The 25,606-nt window shown below is 43.4% G+C and overlaps 1 protein-coding gene across 2 annotated transcripts in view; it reads right to left on the bottom strand.

Annotated features, from left to right (window-relative positions):
* LOC123993696 (glucocorticoid receptor-like) overlaps window positions 1–22,225 on the bottom strand; it is a 65,982-nt gene extending 43,757 nt beyond the window's left edge. For both annotated transcript variants that reach the window (XM_046296104.1, XM_046296105.1), the window contains exon 1: window positions 21,381–22,225. In XM_046296104.1, the coding sequence (XP_046152060.1) occupies window positions 21,381–22,225 (845 nt within the window). The remainder of the gene's footprint in view (window positions 1–21,380) is intronic.
* Between the last annotated feature and the right edge of the window lie 3,381 nt (window positions 22,226–25,606).

The following is a 25,606-nucleotide window of genomic DNA, read 5'->3' as shown; positions in this document are numbered from 1 at the left end:
GAGAGCCAGATACAGAGAGAGAGACAGATACAGAGAGAGAACCAGATACAGAGAGAGAGAGAGTGAGAGAGAGAGAGAGAGAGAGAGCCAGATACAGAGAGAGCCAGATACAGAGAGAGAGAGAGGGAGAGACAGAGAGAGAGAGAGAGAGAGAGAGAGAGAGAGAGAGAGAGAGAGAGAGAGAGAGAGAGAGAGAGAGAGAGAGAGAGAGAGAGAGAGAGAGAGAACCAGATACAGAGAGAGAACCAGATACAGAGAGAGAACCAGATACAGAGAGAGAGAGAGAGAGAGAGAGAGAGAGAGAGACAGATACAGATACAGAGAGAGCCAGATACAGAGAGAGAGAGAGAGGGAGAGACAGAGAGAGAGAGAGAGAGAGAGAGAGAGAGAGAGAGAGAGAGAGAGAGCCAGATACAGAGAGAGCCAGATACAGAGAGAGTGAGAGAGAGAGAGAGAGAGAGAGAGAGAGAGAGAGAGAGAGATAGCCAGATACAGAGAGAGAGAGAGCCAGATACAGAGAGAGAGCCAGATACAGAGAGAGCCAGATACAGAGAGAGCCAGATACAGAGAGAGAGACAGATACAGAGAGAGAGACAGATACAGAGAGAGAGAGCCAGATACAGAGAGAGAGCCAGATACAGAGAGAGAGCCAGATACAGAGAGAGAGCCAGATACAGAGAGAGAGAGAGAGAGAGAGCCAGATACAGAGAGAGAGCCAGATACAGAGAGAGAGCCAGATACAGAGAGAGCCAGATACAGAGAGAGAGAGAGCCAGATACAGAGAGAGAGAGCCAGATACAGAGAGAGAGCCAGATACAGAGAGAGAGCCAGATACAGAGAGAGAGAGAGAGAGAGAGCCAGATACAGAGAGAGAGCCAGAGCCAGAGAGGGAGAGAGCCAAATACAGAGAGAGCCAGAGCCAGATACAGAGAGAGCCAGATACAGAGAGAGCCAGATACAGAGAGAGCCAGAGCCAGAGAGAGAGAGAGCCAGATACAGAGAGAGAGAGAGAGAGAGCCAGATACAGAGAGAGCCAGATACAGAGAGAGAGAGAGCCAGATACAGAGAGAGCCAGATACAGAGAGAGCCAGATACAGAGAGAGCCAGATACAGAGAGAGGGAGAGCCAGATACAGAGAGAGCCAGATACAGAGAGAGCCAGATACAGAGAGAGAGACAGATACAGAGAGAGCCAGATACAGAGAGAGAGAGAGAGCCAGATACAGAGAGAGAGAGACAGAGCCAGAGAGACAGAGCCAGAGAGACAGAGCCAGAGAGACAGAGAGCCAGAGACAGAGAGACAGAGACAGAGAGACAGAGCCAGAGAGACAGAGAGCCAGAGACAGAGAGACAGAGACAGAGAGACAGAGAGAGCCAGAGAGCCAGAGCCAGAGAGACAGAGACAGAGAGACAGAGACAGAGCCAGAGAGACAGAGAGAGCCAGAGAGACAGAGCCAGAGAGACAGAGACAGAGAGAGCCAGAGAGACAGGGAGAGAGAGACAGAGACAGAGAGACAGAGAGAGCCAGAGAGACAGAGCCAGAGAGACAGCAGAGACAGAAAGAGCCAGAGAGACAGAGACAGAGAGACAGAGAGAGCCAGAGAGACAGAGCCAGAGAGACAGAGCCAGAGAGACAGAGCCAGAGAGACAGAGCCAGAGAGACAGAGCGACAGAGCCAGAGAGACAGAGCCAGAGCGACAGAGCCAGAGAGACAGAGCCAGAGAGACAGAGAGAGACAGAGAGACAGAGCCAGAGAGACAGAGCCAGAGAGACAGAGAGAGAGAGACAGAGCCAGAGAGACAGAGCCAGAGAGACAGCGAGAGAGAGACAGAGCCAGAGCCAGAGAGACAGAGCCAGAGAGACAGAGCCAGAGAGCCAGAGAGCCAGAGACAGAGAGAGCCAGAGAGACAGAGACAGAGAGACCGAGACAGAGAGACAGAGACAGAGCCAGAGAGACAGAGAGAGCCAGAGAGACAGAGCCAGAGAGACAGAGACAGAGAGAGCCAGAGAGACAGGGAGAGAGAGACAGAGACAGAGAGAGCCAGAGAGACAGAGACAGAGAGACAGAGAGAGCCAGAGAGACAGAGCCAGAGAGACAGAGCCAGAGAGAGCCAGAGAGACAGAGACAGAGAGACAGAGAGAGCCAGAGAGACAGAGCCAGAGAGACAGACACAGAGAGAGCCAGAGAGACAGAGCCAGAGAGACAGACACAGAGAGAGCCAGAGAGACAGAGCCAGAGAGAGCCAGAGAGACAGAGACAGAGATACAGAGACAGAGAGAGCCAGAGAGACAGAGAAAGAGAGACAGAGACAGACAGAGACAGAGAGAGCCAGAGCCAGAGAGAGCCAGAGAGAGCCAGAGAGAGCCAGAGAGACAGAGACAGAGAGAGCCAGAGAGAGCCAGAGAGACAGAGACAGAGAGACAGAGAGAGCCAGAGAGACAGAGAGACAGAGAGAGAGAGAGCCAGAGAGACAGAGCCAGAGAGACAGAGACAGAGAGAGCCAGAGAGACAGAGCCAGAGAGAGCCAGAGAGACAGAGACAGAGAGACAGAGAGAGCCAGAGAGACAGAGCCAGAGAGACAGACACAGAGAGAGCCAGAGAGACAGAGCCAGAGAGAGCCAGAGAGACAGAGACAGAGATACAGAGACAGAGAGAGCCAGAGAGACAGAGCCAGAGAGAGCCAGAGAGACAGAGAAAGAGAGACAGAGACAGACAGAGACAGAGAGAGCCAGAGAGACAGAGACAGAGAGAGCCAGAGAGAGCCAGAGAGACAGAGACAGAGAGACAGAGAGAGCCAGAGAGACAGAGAGACAGAGAGACAGAGAGAGAGAGACAGAGCCAGAGAGACAGAGCCAGAGAGACAGAGACAGAGAGAGCCAGAGAGACAGAGCCAGAGAGACAGATCCAGAGAGACAGAGTCAGAGAGACAGAGTCAGAGAGACAGAGACAGAGACACAGAGACAGAGAGACAGAGAGAGAGAGACAGAGACAGAGACAGAGAGAGCCAGAGAGACAGAGCCAGAGAGACAGATCCAGAGAGACAGAGACACAGAGACAGAGAGACAGAGCCAGAGAGAGACAGAGCCAGAGAGAGACAGAGAGACAGAGCCAGAGAGACAGAGCCAGAGAGAGACAGAGCCAGAGAGAGACAGAGAGACAGAGCCAGAGAGACAGAGCCAGAGAGACAGAGAGAGCCAGAGAGACAGAGACAGAGAGACAGAGCCAGAGAGACAGAGCCAGAGAGAGACAGAGCCAGAGAGAGACAGAGCCAGAGAGAGACAGAGCCAGAGAGACAGAGCCAGAGAGAGACAGAGCCAGAGAGACAGAGCCAGAGAGAGAGAGAGCCAGAGAGACAGAGCCAGAGAGAGACAGAGCCAGAGAGAGACAGAGCCAGAGAGAGACAGAGCCAGAGAGACAGAGCCAGAGAGACAGAGCCAGAGAGACAGAGCCAGAGAGAGACAGAGCCAGAGAGACAGAGCCAGAGAGACAGAGCCAGAGAGACAGAGCCAGAGAGACAGAGCCAGAGAGACAGAGCCAGAGAGACAGAGCCAGAGAGACAGAGCCAGAGAGAGACAGAGCCAGAGAGAGACAGAGCCAGAGAGACAGAGCCAGAGAGAGACAGAGCCAGAGAGACAGAGCCAGAGAGACAGAGCCAGAGAGAGAGAGAGACAGAGCCAGGGAGACAGAGCCAGAGAGACAGAGCCAGAGAGAGAGAATTATCCAAAAAAACAGAGCAAACTAGAATGCTATTTGGCCTTAAACAGAGAGTACACAGTGGCAGAACACCTGACCACTGTGACTGACCCAAAATTAAGGAAAGCTTTGACTATGTACAGACTCAGTGAGCATAGCCTTGCTATTGAGAAAGGCCGCCGTAGGCAGACATGGCTCTCAAGAGAAGACAGGCTATGTGCTCACTGCCCACAAAATGAGGTGGAAACTGAGCTGCACTTCCTAACCTCCTGCCCAATGTATGACCATATTAGAGACACATATTTCCCTCAGATTACACAGACCCACAAAGAATCTGAAAACAAACCTGATTTTGATAAACTCCCATATCTACTGGGTAAAATACCACAGTGTGACATCACAGCAGCAAGATTTGTGACCTGTTGCCACAAGAAAAGGGCAACCAGTGAAGAACAAACACCATTGAAAATACAACCCATATTTATGTTAATTTATTTTCCCTTGTGTAGTTTATCCATTTGTACATATATATATATACACACACACAAACGTGATTGGATCCGGATGTAATCACAGAGAGAGAGCTAATCACGCGTGTGTTTGTGTGTGGCCGTCTGTGTATCTGAAGAGTGGGGGTGAGTATGGTTATAGTATTTGTGTGCCTGTCTGCCTGAGGTGACGTGTGTCTCAACCTGTGTGACATTTAGCGAGTTGTTCTCATCCATCTGCTCCTAGTTAGAGCTGCTGTCACTCGGCTGGGGCGGTATACTGTATACCGGGGTATTTGGAAATGGCTTTTCAATACCTTCAAAACTATTTTTTAGAAGTTTTTCAATAAATGCTACTTTGTAAGTAAATACCAGCTGTCAACCTGAGCAATACGTTAGGAGATGAATCAGATCTTCATTTCACCTGTCATTATTTACATCATGAAGTTTACCGCAGTTCTCTAGAACAGTTGATCCAGTCACGTGTATGTTGAGTTAGTTGACCCAGTCACGTGTTTGTTGAGTTAGTTGACCCAGTCACGTGTTTGTTGAGTTAGTTGCGAACTATTTTTTAGAAGTTTTTCAATAAATGCTACTTTGTAAGTCATGAAGTTTACCGCAGTTCTCTAGAACAGTTGAGACAGTTGTCGTGAATTGACTTTAACATTAATCTGAAGACTAATTTAACTAATTAACTAAGTGTTTTCAAATTGTTACACAATTAAATTAAATAATGTAACAATGAACTAAATTAGGATCTGGGGCACCACCAGAGAGAGAAGAGTTACCATCTTCCAAATGAACCTTTTAGAGGTTTGTTTTTACCCATCACACCTACAGGTGAAGTCACCAGGAAGTTTACATACACCTTAGCCAAATACATTTGAACCTTAGCCAAATCAGTTTTTCACAATTCCTGACATTTAATCCTTGTAACAATTCCCTATTTTAGGTCAGTTAGAATCACAACTTTATTTTAAGAATGTGAAATTAGTATTTGGTAGCATTGCCTTGAACTTTTTTTGGGGTCAAATGTTTCGGGTAGCCTTCCACAAGCTTCCCACAATAAGTTGGGTGAATTTTGGCCCATTCCTCCTGACAGAGCTGGTATAACTGAGTCAGGTTTGTAGGCTGCCTTACTTGCACACGCCTTTTCAGTTCTGCCCACATATTTTCTATAGGATCGAGGTCAGGGCTTTGTGATGGCCACTCCAATACCTTGACTTTGTTGTACTTAAGCCATTTTGCCACAACTTTGAAAGTATGCTTGGGGTCATTGTCCATTTGGAAGATCCATCTGCGACCAAGCTTTAACTTCCTGATGTCTTGAGATGTTGCTTAAAAATATCCACATAATCCCCCCCCCCATGATGTCATCTATTTTGAAGTGCACCAGTCCCACCTGCAGCAAAGCACCCCCACTGTTTCCTCCAGCACCTTCACAAGGTCCTTTGCTGTTGTTCGCATCTCCTTATTGAGCGGTATGACGGCTGCGTGGTCCCATGGTGTTTATACTTGCGTACTATTGTTTGTACAAATGAACGTGGTACCTTCAGGAGTTTGGAAATTGCTCCCAAGGATGAACCAGACTTGTGGAGGTCTACAATTTTGACTGATTTCTTTTGATTTTCCCATGATGTCAAGCAAAGAGGCATTGAGTTTGAAGGTTTTGTTAATGACCAAATATTTATTTTCCACCATAATTTGCAAATAAAGTCATTAAAAATCCTCCAAAGTGATTTTCTGGATTTTTCTTCTCATTGTGTCTGTCAAAGTTGAAGTGTACCTATGATGAAAATTACAGGCCTCTCATCTTTTTAAGTGGGAGAACTTGCACAATTGGTGGCTGACTAAATACTTTTTTGCACCACTGTCTGTATGTATATATATAAAATAATAAAAAATAGAAATAGGCAAATCGGCGCCCAAAAATACCGATTTCCGACTGTTATGAAAACTTGAAATCGGCCCTAATTAATCGGCCATTCCGATTAATCGGTCGACCTCTAGTCCTAACCGACTTGCCAAAACTAAAGTTTTTTAACAAGAAATTTGTGGAGTGGTTGAAAAACAAATTTAATTCACTTCAACATAAGTGTATGTAAACTTCCGACTTCAACTATAAAAACAGTCAACTCATTAATCATAACCTCATATTACCATTCTGAACAGTCGTAACCTCCTTGCATCGGCAAAAAACCCAAGACTTACATATGATTCAGGACTACACAAATTGGTTGAATATTTTTTACTTATTAGCTAATTAAGTGGAAACACAGGATAAACACACACACTCTGCACCGGTTCTTGAATGGAGATGTAATACACTGAAAACAGGTCTCTAGCGGACTGACAACAACATGGCTGCTTGTTAAAGAAGAGATGGAGTAGGATAGAGACACTTAACATTGCCACATTCAGAAACTACTCTCACCTACAGTAACCATATACCTTAACACACGAACCACCGCCCGCTTTGAGTAAGAAATCATAAATGCATTTACGTGAAATGCCTGGGTTCGCCAGGGATCTCTCGGTGAACGGCCAGATTTGGAAAGGCAGATTGGGCATTTTCGTGGCATGCTTGTAAAGCTCTGATTGTCCAAAATGGTTCCAACTATTCTACTGTTGTCCTTCTTCGTAGTTGTCCGGTGTTTTGTAGTCCTGAACAGAACTACAAAGTTGACTTTCCTTCCATTCGCTCTTGAAGGGGCTTCTTTGAAGATAGGCTAGCCAGCTGTATCAATGGTTCCCCAATGGAGTGATGAGAGTATCGTAATACAATGATTTGAGCAGAGTAACAGCCCTACTTAAAATGTACTTTCTAAGATACTTTACTTAGGACAGCTAATCAGCCGTACCGGGAGGTGAGTTTATCGTCTCCACCTCGTGTTGAGATTCAAAATTCAAACCGTGTTGCTGCCACTTCATGCTTTTCCTGGTTCAATGTGTTTTTTCCTTAATCCATAATGTATATAATTAGCTCTAAAAGGGGCGGTTCCGGCAGGCTGGCACATTCCCTGACCTCACACTGACATTCCCTGACCTCACCCTGACCTCACAAAGCTATGGAAAACAATTATCTCTTATAGCTTCTCAAATCACATCCCTCTCTTAATAAAAACACGTTCATCATTTTTCATATTACAAGCACAACCCATCGTGTGGAAACTTCAGCTATGTAATGTGTGTACTTTCCCAGTTACAGTATTTCCTTAAAAAAATGTTTTTATGACATTATGACATCACAAAATGACAGTGTTCTTTAGACCGCTCGCATTCTAAGTTCAAATGATCTTTCCAGCATTCGCTTTTCAACGTGTTAGCAGAAAAAAAGGTCTGTTGAGACAAAGCACATTCCTTCAGTGAATTTGAGCACAGGCCTGGATCTTCTCCCTTGATTTACAACAGGATGTGAGTGTCAATCACCGCTAGTTCTTTCCTCCCCCCTCTACGGGTGAAAGGGGGTCTGATTTAAGTTATTCATTGCAAACCAGATCTGACCTATTTGGATTCTCGTGGTCAGTCACGTGTTTGCTTGGAAATAGCAAAATGCGAGAAAGTGGAAGCAGTTGAGTCCAGCTGGGTATTATTGTCAGGGGTCGTGTTTTATATTGAAAGTCACGTTTTTTTTGTTGCTTCAATCGAGTGGTCAGGGGCAGGCAACTACAGCTTTACTTCACAGAAAACACATTCGTCAGAAAATAGCTTCATTTTCATCAGATGACAACACAGCCCACATCAACACCATCATCCCAGACACCCTGGACTCACTCCAGTTCTCATACCACCCTAACAAACCCACTGATGACAAAACCTCTATTGCACTCCATAATACTCTCTCTCTCTCTCTCTCTCTCTCTCTACTGCCCTCTCCCATCTGGACAAGAAGAAACACCTATGTGAGAATGATGTTCATTGGACTACACAGGACCCTTGGACTGAACACCTCCCACCGCAACTGGATCCTGGACTTCCTGATGGGCCACCCCCAAGTGGTGAGGGCAGGCAACAACACGGCCGCCACGCTGACCCTCAACACGGGGTCACCTCAGAGATGCATGCTTAGTCCTGTGCTTAGTCCTGTGCTCCCTGTCCACTCATGACTGCACCGCCAGGCACGACTCCAACACCATCATTACGTTTGCTAAAAGACACGGCAGTGGTTGGCCTGATCACCGACGAAGATGAGACAGCCTATGGAGAGAAGGTCAGTGACCTGGCAGTGTGGTGCCGGGACAACAACCTCTCAACCAACAAGACAAATCGTGGACTACAGGAAACAGAGGGCAGAGCAAGTCCCCAATGCACATCGACGGGGCTGTAGTGGAGCGGGTGGAGAGGTTCAAGTTCCTCAGTGTCCACATCACTACGGACTTAACATGGTCCGCAACGCCTCCACAGAAGGCAGAAAAGATTACGCCCTTAGTTCTTCAAAAAGTTCTACAGCTGCACCATTGAGTGCATTTAAAACCCTGGCTGCATCACTGCTTGGCATGGTAACTGCTTGGTATCCATCCACAAGACGCTACAGAAAGTAGTGCGTATGGCCCAGTGCATCACTGGGACCAAGATTCCTGCCATCCAGAACCTCTATACCAATTGGTGTCAGAGGAAGGCCCTAAAAATTGTCAAAGATCCCAGCCACACAAATCAGAGACCGTACCAGTGCACCAAGTCTGGAACCAACAGGACCCTAAACAGCTTCTACCCCCAGGCCATAATAAGACTGCTAAATAGTAAACCAACCTTCTGATTCCTCACATACTCTGCTGCTACTGTTTATTGTCTTTCCTGTAGCCTAGCTTTATCCATAACTACAGTAGCAGTCTAAAGTTTGGACACACCTACTCATGTCAGGGTTTTTCTTGATTTTTACTATTTTGTATACAATAAATAGTCTATACTACACTGAAAAAAAGTAACATTCAACAATGTCAAAGATTTTCCTGAGTTACACTTCAATATCAGGAAATTAGTCAATTGAAAAAATTCACTAGGCCCTAATTTATGGATTTCACACGACTGTGAATAGAGATACGCATCTGTTGGTCAGAGATACCTTTATAAAATAAAAAGGTAGGGGTGTGGATCAAAAAACCAGTCAGTATCTTGGTGTGACCACCATTTATTTGCCTCATGCAGCGTGACGCATCTCCTTCGCATAGAGTTGATCAGGCTGTTGATTGTGGCTTGAGGAATGTTGTCCCACTCCTCTTCAATGGCTGTGTGAAGTTGCTGGATATTGGTGGGAACTGGAACACGCTGTCGTACACGTCCACCGAGAGCATCCCACAGCAGCAGCAGCCAATGTCTGGTGTTCAATGTTGGCCTACACCCCATGAGACTTGGAAAGAAAAAAAACATGCAGGGCTTGACATGAACCTGTTTATCCACTTGTCCTTCAGACAAAGAGGTGACGGAAAATGTTGTTCTTGATGAAAAAAAAAAAAAAAAAACTTCACAAAATAAAATGCACCATTATTAGAGAATCAGACAAATTATGCTACCCTCTGCCTATTGGCTACTTAACTTATTCAAGACCGTCTCAAAATACAACACTGCCCCTTTAAGACATAAAACAGCTCTTTACCCGACTCGCTTTTCAAAAATGTCTAGAAATGTACACATTTTGTGCTCTTGTAGGAAGCAACCACTAACTGGGCTAATAACTCGCTAACTAGCAAAATATATGAACAAATATGTGCACATGTGGCTACATGCAGCTCTCACTTTGAATTCAAAACAAGCGCATCTTCTCATGACCGCTCATACTATAAACACAGTCCAGTTCAAAGTGAATGACACAGATCCATATATGGCAACGGTCTATTTACATATAGGCCTACTGCAGCTCTGATTGGTTATGGCACACCGGTCTGTATAGAGTACAGGCCTGAGTCGTGCCTGCCAACGCAATAGAATCCTATTCCGCGTTCTCCATACAACAAAATATGTTTGCATAGTTTTACATACTATGTCTTGTTTGTTTTGTTTCGATATGTTGCATTGAAAGTAGCTAATATTACAATAAGAATACCCACAGTAAAGGGAAGCGTTGATTGTGTTAACTAAGGGGGAGACCATAGACAGTTGAGTGAAGTTGTGTATGGAACATTTCTGGGATCTTATATTTCAGCTCAGGAAACATGGGACCAACACTTTACATGTTGCTTTGATATTTTTGTTCAGTGCCGTATAGCTGTAGACCTAACTGGTCTATACTAGTATAGCTGTAGACCTAACTGGTCTATACTAGTATAGCTGTAGACCTGACTAGTCTATACTAGTATAGCTGTAGACCTAACTAGTCTATACTAGTATAGCAGTAGACCTAACTGGTCTATACTAGTATAGCTGTAGACCTAACTGGTCTATACTAGTATAGCTGTAGACCTAACTGGTCTATACTAGTATAGCTGTAGACCTAACTGGTCTATACTAGTATAGCAGTAGACCTAACTGGTCTATACTAGTATAGCTGTAGACCTGACTAGTCTATACTAGTATAGCTGTAGACCTAACTGGTCTATACTAGTATAGCTGTAGACCTAACTGGTCTATACTAGTATAGCTGTAGACCTAACTGGTCTATACTAGTATAGCTGTAGACCTAACTGGTCTATACTAGTATAGCTGTAGACCTAACTGGTCTATACTAGTATAGCTGTAGACCTAACTGGTCTATACTAGTATAGCTGTAGACCTAACTGGTCTATACTAGTATAGCTGTAGACCTAACTGGTCTATACTAGTATAGCTGTAGACCTAACTGGTCTATACTAGTATAACTGTAGACCTAACTGGTCTATACTAGTATAGCTGTAGACCTAACTGGTCTATACTAGTATAGCTGTAGACCTAACTGGTCTATACTAGTATAGCTGTAGACCTAACTGGTCTATACTAGTATAGCAGTAGACCTAACTGGTCTATACTAGTATAGCTGTAGACCTGACTAGTCTATACTAGTATAGCTGTAGACCTAACTGGTCTATACTAGTATAGCTGTAGACCTAACTGGTCTATACTAGTATAGCTGTAGACCTAACTGGTCTATACTAGTATAGCTGTAGACCTAACTGGTCTATACTAGTATAGCTGTAGACCTAACTGGTCTATACTAGTATAGCTGTAGACCTAACTGGTCTATACTAGTATAGCTGTAGACCTAACTGGTCTATACTAGTATAGCTGTAGACCTAACTAGGCTATACTAGTATAGCAGTAGACCTGACTAGTCTATACTAGTATAGCAGTAGACCTAACTAGGCTATACTAGTATAGCTGTAGACCTAACTAGGCTATACTAGTATAGCAGTAGACCTGACTAGTCTATACTAGTATAGCAGTAGACCTAACTAGTCTATACTAGTATAGCCGTAGACCTAACTGTATATACTAACTAGTTTACACTAGTATAGCTGTAGACCTAACTAGTCTATACTAGTATAGCTGTAGACCTAACTGTATATACTAACTAGTTTACACTAGTATAGCTGTAGACCTAACTGTACACAATAACTAGTCTATAGTAGTGTAGCTGTACAGTTGAAGTCAGAAGTTTACATACACTTTGGCTGGAGTCATTAAAACTAGTTTTTCAACCACGCCAAGTAATTTTTCCAACAATTGTTTACAGACAGATTATTTTACTTATAATTCACTGTTTCACAATTCCAGTGGGTCAGAAGTTTACATACACTAAGTTGACTGTGCCTACAAACAGCTTGGAAATTTCAGAAAATTATGTCATGGCTTTAGAGGCTTCTGATAGGCTAATTAACATAATTTGAGTCAATTGGATGTTTGCCTGTGGATGTATTTCAAGGTAATAATAAATAATAATAATAATAATAAATGCCATTTAGCAGACGCTTTTATCCAAAGCGACTTACAGTCATGTGTGCATACATTCTACGTATGGGTGGTCCCGGGGATCGAACCCACTACCCTGGCGTTACAAGCGCCATGCTCTACCAACTGAGCTACAGAAGGACCACAAGGTCAACCTTCAAACTCAGTGCCTCTCTGCTTGACGTCAAGGGAAAAATAAAAGAAATCAGCCAAAACCTCGGAAAAACATTTGTGGACCTCCACAAGTCTGGTTCATCCTTGGGAGAAATTTCCAAAAGCCTGAAGGTACCACGTTCATTTGTACAAACAATAGTACGCAAGTATAAACACCATGGGACCACACAGACGTCATACCGCTCAGGAAGGAGACGCATTCTGTCTCCTAGAGATGAACGTACTAGAGGTAGACAGATTAATTGGAATGGCCGATTAATTAGGGTTAGGGGATTGATAATATCATATTCATGTGGGTCCACTTCCTGCAGAGATAAATTTACTTCGTCAGGTGTTGTGAGGTCAGCTATAGTAAAGACGGTCTGGAACACACCCTTTATGGAAGTTTGCCCTCAGGGTTTGGTGTTGTTCCTAGGTGTCTGTCATGAGGCTGATGATCTGCACAGCTGTAGTAAAGACGGTCTGGAACGCACCCTTTATGGAAGTTTGGCCTCAGGGTTTGGTGTTGTTCCTAGGTGTCTGTCATGAGGCTGATGATCTGCACAGCTGTAGTAAAGACGGTCTGGAACGCACCCTTTATGGAAGTTTGGCCTCAGGGTTTGGTGTTGTTCCTAGGTGTCTGTCATGAGGCTGATGATCTGCACACCTGTAGTAAAGACGGTCTGGAACGCACCCTTTATGGAAGTTTGGCCTCAGGGTTTGCTGTTGTTCCTAGGTGTCTGTCATGAGGCTGATGATCTGCACACCTGTAGTAAAGACGGTCTGGAACGCACCCTTTATGGAAGTTTGGCCTCAGGGTTTGGTGTTGTTCCTAGGTGTCTGTCATGAGGCTGATGATCTGCACACCTGTAGTAAAGACGGTCTGGAACGCACCCTTTATGGAAGTTTGGCCTCAGGGTTTGGTGTTGTTCCTAGGTGTCTGTCATGAGGCTGATGATCTGCACACCTGTAGTAAAGACGGTCTGGAACGCACCCTTTATGGAAGTTTGGCCTCAGGGTTTGGTCTGTTACTCTGTCTGTCATGAGGCTGATGATCTGCACACCTGTAGTAAAGACGGTCTGGAACGCACCCTTTATGGAAGTTTGGCCTCAGGGTTTGGTGTTGTTCCTAGGTGTCTGTCGTTAGCCATTACAAGCTGGCACTAATACTTACACACGCTTAGACACGCTTGTCTCTCAGCTCTGTTTTTGATTCTATTCTTTACCTGCCAGTGAAATGATTTCATGCCTCACCCTTATAACCTACGACTCAGCTGTCTGAACTGGCTCCCTATACAGTGCACTACTTTGGACCCTTCTAAAAGCTATTTTTACATCAGCGGCAATGGGTCACATTAGCTTTCAGCAATGAGCATTTTCAAAATGCAGACTTTTTTTTTTTTACGCCATTTCACCTGCGTTTTATATTGAAAGGCAACTGTTGTTTTTTTATTCAATAGAGTGATCCTTCACGTGCAACTATAGTTTTTCTTCACGCAACATAAATGAATGCAACACATTCGGCAGAAAATAGCTTCGTGTTTCATTAGATGGCAGCAGAAGTTCAAGGCTATTTGGCTAACAGAACAGACAAGCATAAGTCAATTAGCTTACAATGAATTATTTTTTGTATTTTTTCCAGAGACTTTGCATGTCCATCATAGAAAGAACAGCTGTAGTGTGTGTGTGTGTGTGTGTGTGTGTGTGTGTGTGTGTGTGTGTGTGTGTGTGTGTGTGTGTGTGTGTGTGTGTGTGTGTGTGTGTGTGTGTAGCCAGCTACATTTCCTAATGTTTTGCTTCAGCTTTTTAACTTGCTACCGGAGAACAACTACACTCAAGGTAAACGTACATCAGTCAGAGGATGGATGTCTGCTGATCCAATGCCTGCTCAGTGAATGCAGGAGTTTGATTGGTCAAGACGAGGGAAAATATATCTCATCCGAGTGGGGAAGACCAAAATGTGTCCTTTTACAGTCGTGATTTGGAGCGAACCGTGACTGACGCCCAGCAGAAATTACAATAACAATAATGATTTATTTATCCTTTATTTAACTAGGTAGGTCAGTTAAGAACGCATTTTTATTTACAATGGCGGCCTACCCTACCCTAGCCAAACCATAACCCGGACGATACTGGCCCAGTTGTGCGCCGCCCTATGGGACTCCCGATCACGGCCGATTTGTGATACAGCCTGGAATCGACTAGGGTCTCTAGTAGAGGTCGACCGATTAATCGGAATGGCCGATTAATTAGGGCCGATTTCAAGTTTTCATAACAAATCGGTAATGGGCATTTTTGGACACCGATCATGCCCGATTACATTGCACTCCACGAGGAGACTGCGTGGCAGGCTGACTACCTGTTATGCAAGTGCAGCAAGGAGCCAAGGTAAGGTGCTAGATAGCATTAAACTTATCTTATAAAAAACAATCAATCTTAACATAATCACTAGTTAACTACACATGATTGATGATATTACTAGTTTATCTAGTGTCAGGGTATATGCAACAGTTTGGGCCGCCTGGCTCGTTGCGAACTGAAAAGACTATTTCTTCCTAACAAAGACAGCCAATGTCGCCAAACGGGGGTTAATTTAATAAAAGCGCATTTGCGAAAGCATAATTGTTGCACGAATGTACCTAACCATAAACATCTATGACTTTCTTAAACTCAATACAGAGAAGTATATATTATTAAACCTGCATATTTATTTAAAAGAAATCCAGGTTAGCAGGCAATATTAAACTAGGGGAAATTGTGTCACTTCTCTTGCGTTCATTGCACGCAGAGTCAGGGTATATGCAGCAGTTTGGGCCGCTTGGCTCATTGCATTTACATTTAATGCAATGAGTCGCTTGGCTCATTTACATTTAAGTCATTTAGCAGACGCTCTTATCCAGAGCGACTTACAAATTGGTGCGTTCACCTTATGTAATTATGACATAACATTGAAAGTTGTGCAATGTAACAGCAACCTTTAGACTTATGGATGCCACCCGTTAGACAAAATACGGAACGGTTCCATATTTCACTGAAAGAATAAACGTTTTATTTTTTATTTATATGGATTTGACCAAATTAATCACCTAAGGCTCTTATTTCTGTGTGCTATTATGGTATTAGTAAGTCTATGAATTGATATTTGATAGAGCAGTCTGACTGAGCGGTGGTAGGCAGCAGCAGTCTCGTAAGCATTCATTCAAACAGCACTGTCATGCGTTTGCCAGCAGCTCTTCGCAATGCTTCAAGCATTGCGTTGGTTATGACTTCAAGCATATCAACTCCCGAGAATAGGCTGGTGTAACCGATGTGAAATGGCTAACTAGTTAGCAGGGTGCGTGCTAATAGCGTTGGCAATACTAAAGTGCCTATAAGAACATCCAATAGTCAAAGGTATATGAAATACAAATCGTATAGAGACAAATAGTCCTATAATTCCTATAATAACCTCAACCTAAAACTTCTTAACTGGGAATATTGAAGACTCATGTTAAAAGGAACCAGCAGCTGTCATATGTTCTCATGTTCTGAGCAAGGAACTTAAACGTTAGCTTTCTTACATGGCACATATTGCACTTTTACTTTCTTCTCCAACACTTTGTTTTGGCATTATTTAAACCAAATTGAACATGTTTAATTATCTATTTGAGGCTACATTTAATTGATTGATGTATTATATTAAGTTAAAATAAAAGTGTTCACTCAGTATTGTTGTAATTGTCATTATCAGCTTTCTTTGGTCCTCCAATCGGTATCGGTGTTGAAAAATCATAAATCGGTCGACCTCTAGAACGTACTTTGGAGTGAAAAGTGCAAATCAATCACAGAACAACGGCAAAGGAACTTGTGAAGATGCTGAAGGAAACAGGTACAACAGTATCTATATCCAGAGCAAAACGAGTCCTATATCGACATAACCTGAAAGGCCACTCAGCAAGGAAGAAGCCACTGCTCCAAAACCACCATAAAAAAAGCCAGACTGGCCTCCCGGGTGGTGCAGTGGTTAAGGGCGCTGTGCTGCAGCGCCAGCTGTGCCATCAGAGCCCCTGGGTTCGCGCCCAGGCTCTGTCGTAACCGGCCGCAACCGGGAGGTCCGTGGCGTGACGCACAATTGGCCTCGCATCGTCCAGGTTAGGGAGGGCCTGGCCGGTAGGAATATCCTTGTCTCATCGCGAACCAGCGACTCCTGTGGCGGGCCGGGCGCAGTGCACGCTAACCAAGGTAGAAAGGTGTACAGTGTTTCCTCCGACGCATTGGTGCGGCTGGCTTCCGGGTTGGATGCGCGCTGTGTTAAGAAGCAGTGCGGCTTGGTTGGGTTGTGTATCGGAGGACGCATATTCAACCTTCGTCTCTCCCGAGCCCGTACGGTGAGACAAGATAGTAGCTACTACAACAATTGGATACCACGAAATTGGGGAGAAGAAGGGGTCAAATAAAAAATAAAAATAATAATAAAATAAAATAAAAAGCCAGACTACAGTTTGTAACTGCAGATGGGGACAAAGATCAAACTTTTTGGAGAAATGTCCTCTGGTCTGATGAAACAAAAATAGAACTGTTTGGCCAGAATGACCATCGTTATGTTTGGAAGAAAAAGGGAGATGCTTGCAAGCCGAAGAACTCAATCCCAACCGTGAAGCACGGGGGTGGCAGCATCATGTTGTGGGGATGCTTTGCTGCAGGAGGGACTGGTGCACTTCACAAAATAGATGGCATTATGAGGGAGGATATTATGTGGATATATTAAAGCAACATCTCAAGACATCAGTCAGGAAGTTAAAACTTGGTCGCAGATGGGTCTTCCAAATGGACAATGACCCCAAGCATACTTCCAAAGTTGTGGCAAAATGGCTTAAGGACAAGGTATTGGAGTGGCCATCACAAAGCCCTGACCTCAATCCTATAGAACATTTGTGGGCAGAACTGAAAAAGCGTGTGCTAGCAAGGAGACCTATAAACCTGACTCAGTTACACCAGCTTGTCAGGAGGAATGGGCCAAAATTCACCCAACTTATTGGGGAAGCTTTTGGAAGGCTACCTGAGACGTTTGACCCAAGTTAAGCAATTTTAAGGCAATGCTACCAAATACTAATTGACTGTATGTAAATACATCTCTATTATTCTGACATTTCACATTCTTAAAATAAAGTGTTGATCCTAACTGACCAAAGACAGGGAATTTGTACTAGGATTAAATGTCAGGAAATGTGAAAAACTGAGTTTAAATGTATTTGGCGAAAGGTGTACGTAAACTTCTGACTTCACCTGTATATACTAACTAGTCTACACTAGCATAGCTGTATATACTAACTAGTCAATACTAGCATAGCTGTATATACTAACTAGTCAATACTAGCATAGCTGTATATACTAACTAGTCAATACTAGCATAGCTGTATATACTGACTCGTCTACACTAGTATAGCTGTATATACTAACTAGTCAATACTAGCATAGCTCTATATACTAACTAGTCAATACTAGCATAGCTGTATATACTAACTAGTCTACACTAGTATGGCTGTGTATACTAACTAGTCTACACTAGTATGGCTGTATATATTAACTAGTCTACACTAGTATGGCTGTATATACTAACTAGTCTACACTAGCATAGCTGTATATACTAACTAGTCTACACTAGTATGGCTGTGTATACTAACTAGTCTACACTAGTATGGCTGTATATATTAACTAGTCTACACTAGCATAGCTGTATATACTAACTAGTCTACACTAGTATAGCTGTATATACTGACTCGTCTACACTAGTATGGCTGTGTATACTAACTAGTCTACACTTGAATAGCTGTATATCCTAATTAGTCTACACTAGTATAGCTCTATATACTAACTAGTCTACAAACTAGTCTACACTAGTATGGCTGTATATACTAACTAGTCTATACTAGTATAGCTGTATATCCTAACTAGTCTACAAACTAGTCTACACTAGTATAGCTGTATATACTAACTAGTCTACACTAGTATAGCTGTATATCCAAACTAGTCTACAAACTAGTCTACACTAGTATAGCTGTATATACTAACTAGTCTATAAGAGTCCTGAACTATTTGCATTGTGTGTCCCCCCCCCAACACCTCTTTTTATATTGCTGCTACTCTCTGTTCATCATATATGCACAGTCACTTTAACCATACATTTATGTACATACTACCTTAATTGGCCCGACCAATCAGTGTTCCCGCACATTGGCTACCCGGGCGATCTGTATTGTGTCCCGCCCACCACCCCCTCTTTTTACGCTGCTGCTCCTCTCTGTTAATCATATATGCACAGTCACATTAACCATAACTACAAACTACTTCAATCAGCCTTACTAACCGGTGTCTGTATATAGCCTCGCTACTTTTATAGCCTCGCTACTTTTATAGCCTTGCTACTTTTATAGCCTTGCTACTGTATATAGCCTCTCTACTGTATATAGCCTCTCTACTGTATATAGCCTCTCTACTGTATATAGCCTCTACTGTATATAGCCTCTACTGTATATAGCCTCTCCACTGCATGTAGCCTCTTTTTTACTGTTGTTTTATTTCTTTACTTTCCTATTGTTCACCTAATACCTTTTTTGCACTATTGGATAGAGCCTGTAAGTAAGCATTTCACTGTTGTATTCGGTGCACGTGACAAATAAACTTTGATTTGATATACTAGTATAGCTCTCTATACTAACGAGTCTATACTAGTATAGCTCTCTATACTAACTAGTCTACATTTACATTTACATTTAAGTCATTTAGCAGACGCTCTTATCCAGAGCGACTTACAAATTGGTGCATTCACCTTATGACCTTATGACATCCAGTCTATACTAGTATAGCTCTACACACTAACTAGTCTATACTAGTATAGCTCTCTATACTAACTAGTCTATACTAGTATAGCTCTCTATACTAACTAGTCTATACTAGTATAGCTCTCTACACTAACTAGTCTATACTAGTATATCTCTCTATACACCAACTAGTCTATACTAGTATAGCTCTCTATACTAACTAGTCTATACTAGTATAGCTCCCTATACTAACTAGTCTATACTAGTATAGCTCTCTATACACAGTCTAACTAGTATAGTCTATACTAGTCTATAGCTCTCTATACTAACTAGTCTATACTAGTATAGCTCTCTATACTAACTAGTCTATACTAGTATAGCTCTATATACTAACTAGTCTATACTAGTATAGCTCTATATACTAAATAGTCTATACTAGTATAGCTCTATATACTAACTAGTCTATACTAGTATAGCTCTATACACTAACTAGTCTATACTAGTATAGCTCTCTATACTAACTAGTCTATACTAGTATAGCTCTCTATACTAACTAGTCTATACTAGTATAGCTCTCTATACTAACTAGTCTATACTAGTATAGCTCTCTATACTAACTAGTCTACACTAGTATAGCTCTCTATACTAACTAGTATATACTAGTATAGCTCTCTATACTAACTAGTCTACACTAGTAAAGCTCTCTATGCTAACTAGTCTATACTAGTATAGCTCTATACACTAACTAGTCTATACTAGTATAGCTCTCTATACTAACTCGTCTATACTAGTATAGCTCTCTATACTAGTATAGCTCTCTATACTAACTGGTCTATACTAGTATAGCTCTATATACTAACTAGTCTATACTAGTATAGCTCTATATACTAACTAGTCTATACTAGTATAGCTCTCTATACACTAACTAGTCTATACTAGTATAGCTCTATACACTAACTAGTTTACATTGGTATAGTTCTCTACACTAACTAGTCTACACTAGTATAGCTCTCTATACACTAACTAGTTTACATTGGTATAGTTCTCTACACTAACTAGTCTACACTAGTATAGCTCTCTATACACTAACTAGTCTATACTAGTATAGCTCTCTATACACTAACTAGTCTATACTAGTATAGCTCTCTATACACTAACTAGTCTATACTAGTATAGCTCTCTATACACTAACTAGTCTATACTAGTATAGCTCTATACACTAACTAGTTTACATTGGTATAGTTCTCTACACTAACTAGTCTACACTAGTATAGCTCTCTATACACTAACTAGTCTATACTAGTATAGCTATACACTAACTAGTCTATACTAGTATAGCTCTATACACTAACTAGTCTATACTAGTATAGCTCTATACACTAACTAGTCTATACTAGTATAGCTCTATACACTAACTAGTCTATACTAGTATAGCTCTATACACTAACTCGTCTATACTAGAATAGCTCTATACACTAACTCGTCTATACTAGTATAGCTCTATACACTAACTCGTCTATACTAGTATAGCTCTATACACTAACTCGTCTATACTAGAATAGCTCTATACACTAACTAGTCTATACTAGAATAGCTCTATACACTAACTCGTCTATACTAGTACATCTGTAGCTGTAATTTAGAAAACAGAGAGTTGGCAGACAAAGCACTGTGTTGTAGAGCAGGTCTGTAGATGTTGTGACAATGACATGTCTCTGAGGTTAAAGTGGAATTCCCCGAGCTAGGCCTATATAGAACAGATTGTTGCCTCTACTCCCCAGAGCTCTGTAGGGCAGTGGTCTACTGTTCCGGAACTATAGGTGTGTCCCAAATAGCTCTCTATTGCCTATATAGTGTGTTACTTTACTTTGGACCAGAACCTAAAAACTCTGGAATAGGGTGCCATTTGGGACCTCACAACCTGTGAGGTGTGGTAATTGTTTAGCAAACATTTCTAAAAACGCCTGAGGTAAAACCATTATGGTATCAGAGAACACATGACCCACTTCCTACTATCCTCGTTGGTGAAAGGGGCTACACTATTAGTCTGTGATATTTCACTCCCCTGCACAGTTGACACAAAGTGATTTAAGGCACGTCGATACAAGCAAGAGGAGAAAAATAAATCATGTTTAAAAAAAAATTTCAACACTAGGATAATCTCTAACCCTTTTCAATTCAGTTTCAAACTAACCAACTGACTGGACAGAGTTTCCTTTACAAGTTTACAAACCAAGAGCCCTGCTGTCAGTCCTATTCCACAGTTCTCTACATAGCAACGTGACACCAGCCTCACCCTCTCACTGCAGCAGACTGGCCATACCACCACCACCAGACCAACTACAGGACTGTTCTCTATTAGCCACATTCCTTCAGTGATTCTCCTTACCTGGCATAGCTGCTGGAGAAAGAGGAGGTAGGGCTGGAGAGGCCTTGCATTCCAGAAGCTCCATCCCCATAGCTAATGTTATTCCAGGCCTCTCCTACGGTCACCAGCGGAGGATACAGGCTGAACACCGAGGGCTTCTGATCCTTCTGCTGAGAAGCTCCACTGGTAGTGGAAGCCAAGGGGGTGTTGATGCTGCTGTTGCCTCCAAAGTGGTAGCTCTGTCCTCCAGAGGTGCTCACCCCACAGATGGAGATGGGGCTGGGGCTGGCGCTGGACAGCTCGGAGGGAGAAGAGGAAGTGGAGCCGCCGGTACTACCACTCATCTGGCAGGAGTAGCTACGCATGGCCGACGTCTTCTCCTGTTTGATCACCCCTGGAGTACACAGCTGGATGAAGCCAGATTCCTTCTCCATCTTCACCACGGGAAAGGTGGCGGTGGTTGTCATAGAGGTGCTGGAGTTGGACTCATCCTGACATGCTAGTAGACTGCTACCATTCAATGTGTTGGTGTTGGAACCGCTAAAACTACCACTATTGGTCATAGTAGCAGCTGGCTTGGAGGTGGAGTTGGAGACCCCACGATCCTGGCTCTCATCCCCCAGCAGAGTGTCATCAGCCAGGGAGGAAAGGAAGGCGTCGTCCCCTACGTAAAAGTCTGAGGGGGAGCCTGTCAACTCAAAGTCCTGGAGGAGATCCAGAGTGTTGTCGCTGAACAGTTTCTGGTCTTTTCCAATGTACCCTTCCTGGTCCATATCCATAGGGTTCTGGTCCCGGGAGAAGGCGGTCTCCGTCCTCATGGACATGGGGAACAGGTTGGGGTCTGAGTCTCCGATTAGGGAGTCCATGCTGTGTGTGGAGCGGTGGTAGTCAGCGATGCTGTTTTCCAGGCAGGAGTAGGTCTCCCCGAGGGTGAAGAGTCAGATTCTCAGGAACATGTAGGTCTGCTGGGTCTGGGCACTCTGGTCCTTTGTACAAACCTAAGATTAGATAAGAAGAAATACTGTTTTAATATCAGATGGGAAATCATTGTAGAGGGGGAAAAAAAGGAAAGAAGATCTGTAAATTCAGGAAGTAACCCGACATCTCAATAGTTATTAATAATAATAATAGTTCTCTATGAGAAAAACATCCTGCATTACTGAACTGGAATGGCATTGACCCTTTCCTAAATTGTATTTGTCTCATGGTTCGTACACAACAGTGAAATGCTGTTTTCTACGAAGTGAAACACTTACTTACGGGTCCTTTTCCAACAGAGTTAAAGAGAAGATAAAAAAAAAAGATATTGAAATGGTGAAACGAGGAATAAATACACAGTGAATAACGAATAAAAATAATGAGTAGAAAATAACATGGCTATAGACAGGAAGTAGAAAATAACATGGCTATATACAGGAAGTAGAAAATAACATGGCTATATACAGGAAGTAGAAAATAACATGGCTATATACAGGAAGTAGAAAATGACATGGCTATATACAGGAAGTAGAAAATAACATGGCTATATACAGGAAGTAGAAAATAACATGGCTATATACAGGAAGTAGAAAATAACATGGCTATATACAGGAAGTAGAAAATGACATGGCTATATACAGGAAGTAGAAAATAACATGGCTATATACAGGAAGTAGAAAATGACATGGCTATATACAGGAAGTAGAAAATGACATGGCTATATACAGGAAGTAGAAAATAACATGGCTATAGACAGGAAGTAGAAAATAACATGGCTATATACAGGAAGTAGAAAATAACATGGCTATATACAGGAAGTAGAAAATAACATGGGTATATACAGGAAGTAGAAAATAACATGGCTATATACAGGAAGTAGAAAATAACATGGCTATATACAGGAAGTAGACAAAGACACAGATAATATAGAGTTGGCTGGGTTTTCCGTGTATCGGTAGGACAGAACAGCTACGTCTGGCAAAACGAGCGGTGGGGTCTGTGACCATTTGTCAATAACAGCTGGTGCACAATGTCAAATATTAAAGAAGTCTCGAGGTAGTCCTCGTCTGAGGTAGAGTATCTCATGATAAGCTGTAGACCACACAATCTATCAAGAGTTTATCTATATTTTTCATAGCCGTTTATTTACCACCACAAACCGATTCTGGCACCAAGACCACACAAGCTGTAGCAGGCCATGAGCAAACAAGAACATGCTCATCCATAAAGCAGCGCTCCTAGTGGCCGGGGACTTTAATGCAGGCAAACTTAAATCTGTTTTACCGCATTTCTACCAGAATGTCACATGTGCAACCAGAGGAAAACCTACTCCAGATCACCTTTACTCCACACACAGAGTCACATACAAAGCTCTCCCTCACCCTCCATTTGGTAAATCTGACCATAATTGTATCCTCCTGATTCCTGCTTAAAATAAAAAAAAACTGAAGCAGGAAGTACCAGTGATTCGCTCAATACGGAAGTGGTCAGATGACGCTGCTGCTACAATACAGTTTTGCTAGCACAGACTGGAATATGTTCTGGGATTCATCCAATTGAGTATACCACCTCAGTCATCGGCTTCATCAATAAGTGCATCGACAACGTCATCCCCACAGTGCCCGTACGTACATATCCCAACCAGAAGCCATAGATAAAAGACAACAAAAAAGACAGCACCGAGCTAAAGGCTAGAGCTGCCGCTTTCAAGGAGCCGGATAACTAATCGGGACGCTTATAAGAAATCCCATTATGCCCTCAGACGAACCATCAAACAGGCGTCAATACAGGATTAAGGATTAAGATTAAATCCTACTACACCGGCTTTGATGCTCGTGGGATGTGGCAGGGCTTGAAAACTATTACGGACTACAAAGGGAAACCCAGCCATGAGGTGCCCAGTGACGTGAGCCTACCAGACGAGCTACATGCCTTTTATGCTCGCTTTGAGGCAAGCAACACTGAAGCATGCATGAGAGTACCAGCTCTTATTTGATTTGAGTCCAGAGCGTGTGGGTAGAGACCAGAGTGTGTGTGTAGAGACCAGAGTGTGTGGGTAGAGACCAGAGTGTGTGGGTAGAGTCCAGAGTGTGAGGGTAGAGTCCAGAGTGTGAGGGTAGAGTCCAGAGTGTGTGAGTAGAGACCAGAGTGTGTGGGTAGAGACCAGAGTGTGTGGGCAGTACCTTTGTGGCGGGAGGCTCTGGGTATTCCAGGTAGAGGCCAGAGTGTGTGGGTAGAAACCAGAGTGTGTGGGTAGAGTCCAGCGTGTGTGGGTAGAGTCCAGCGTGTGTGGGTAGAGTCCAGAGTGTGTGGGTAGAGTCCAGAGTGTGTGGGTAGAGTCCAGAGTGTGTGGGTAGAGTCCAGAGTGTGTGGGTAGAGTCCAGAGTGTGTGGGTAGAGTTCAGAGTGTGTGGGTAGAGTCCAGAGTGTGTGGGCAGAGACCAGAGTGTGTGGGTAGAGACCAGAGTGTGTGGGCAGTACCTTTGTGGCGGGAGGCTCTGGGTATTCCAGGTAGAGACCAGAGTGTGTGGGTAGAGGCCAGAGTGTGTGGGTAGAGGCCAGAGTGTGTGGGTAGAGTCCAGAGTGTGTGGGTAGAGTCCAGAGTGTGAGGGTAGAGTCCAGAGTGTGTGGGCAGTACCTTTGTTGTGGGAGGCTCTGGGTATTCCAGGTAGAGGCCCACGGAGCGGTGGTGGTGACGGAGGCCGAGGTGAGGTCTGTTACTGGTTCCGCTGGGCACGTCACCTGGTTGCATCAGTTGGCTGGATCGAAGGAACAAGGCGTGCCGGTGGTTGCCAAGGCAACGGACATGTTGGGAGCGTAGGTGAGAAGGGTTCCCTCTGAGGGGTTTTCGATCAGACGGCACCTAATTCTGCGGTTGTTTTTGTTACTCCTGCTCTTCACTGCTCTTTGACCCATCTTACAATCCTGGGTAGAGGGGAAAGGGAGTGGATAATGTCATTAGCATGGATTCTAGGGTGTATTCATTATGTCTCGAAATGGAAACCGTTTACCATTTTAAGTACCTGACGGAAGCTAACAGAACAAAGCGGGGAGGGACCTACCTGAATTTGTCCAAAATAGTTACATTACAAAACATTTTGCAACAGAATCGGCATAATGAATATACCCCTGGTGAGACACTAGATTGGTGTCTGCCACATGTAGGCTAATATAAACATGCATGGACATGTACCAAATAGCCTGCCTGAGTGTATAGACACAAACATACTACACACGTGGCAAGTTAGACCTAGTAGCTGTATCTAAAAC

The sequence above is a fragment of the Oncorhynchus gorbuscha genome, linkage group LG13 (assembly GCF_021184085.1).
Source record: "Oncorhynchus gorbuscha isolate QuinsamMale2020 ecotype Even-year linkage group LG13, OgorEven_v1.0, whole genome shotgun sequence".
Taxonomy (NCBI): domain Eukaryota; kingdom Metazoa; phylum Chordata; class Actinopteri; order Salmoniformes; family Salmonidae; genus Oncorhynchus; species Oncorhynchus gorbuscha.
The sequence above is the reverse complement of the archived record's forward strand: the minus strand, read 5'-3'. Positions and strand labels throughout refer to the sequence as shown.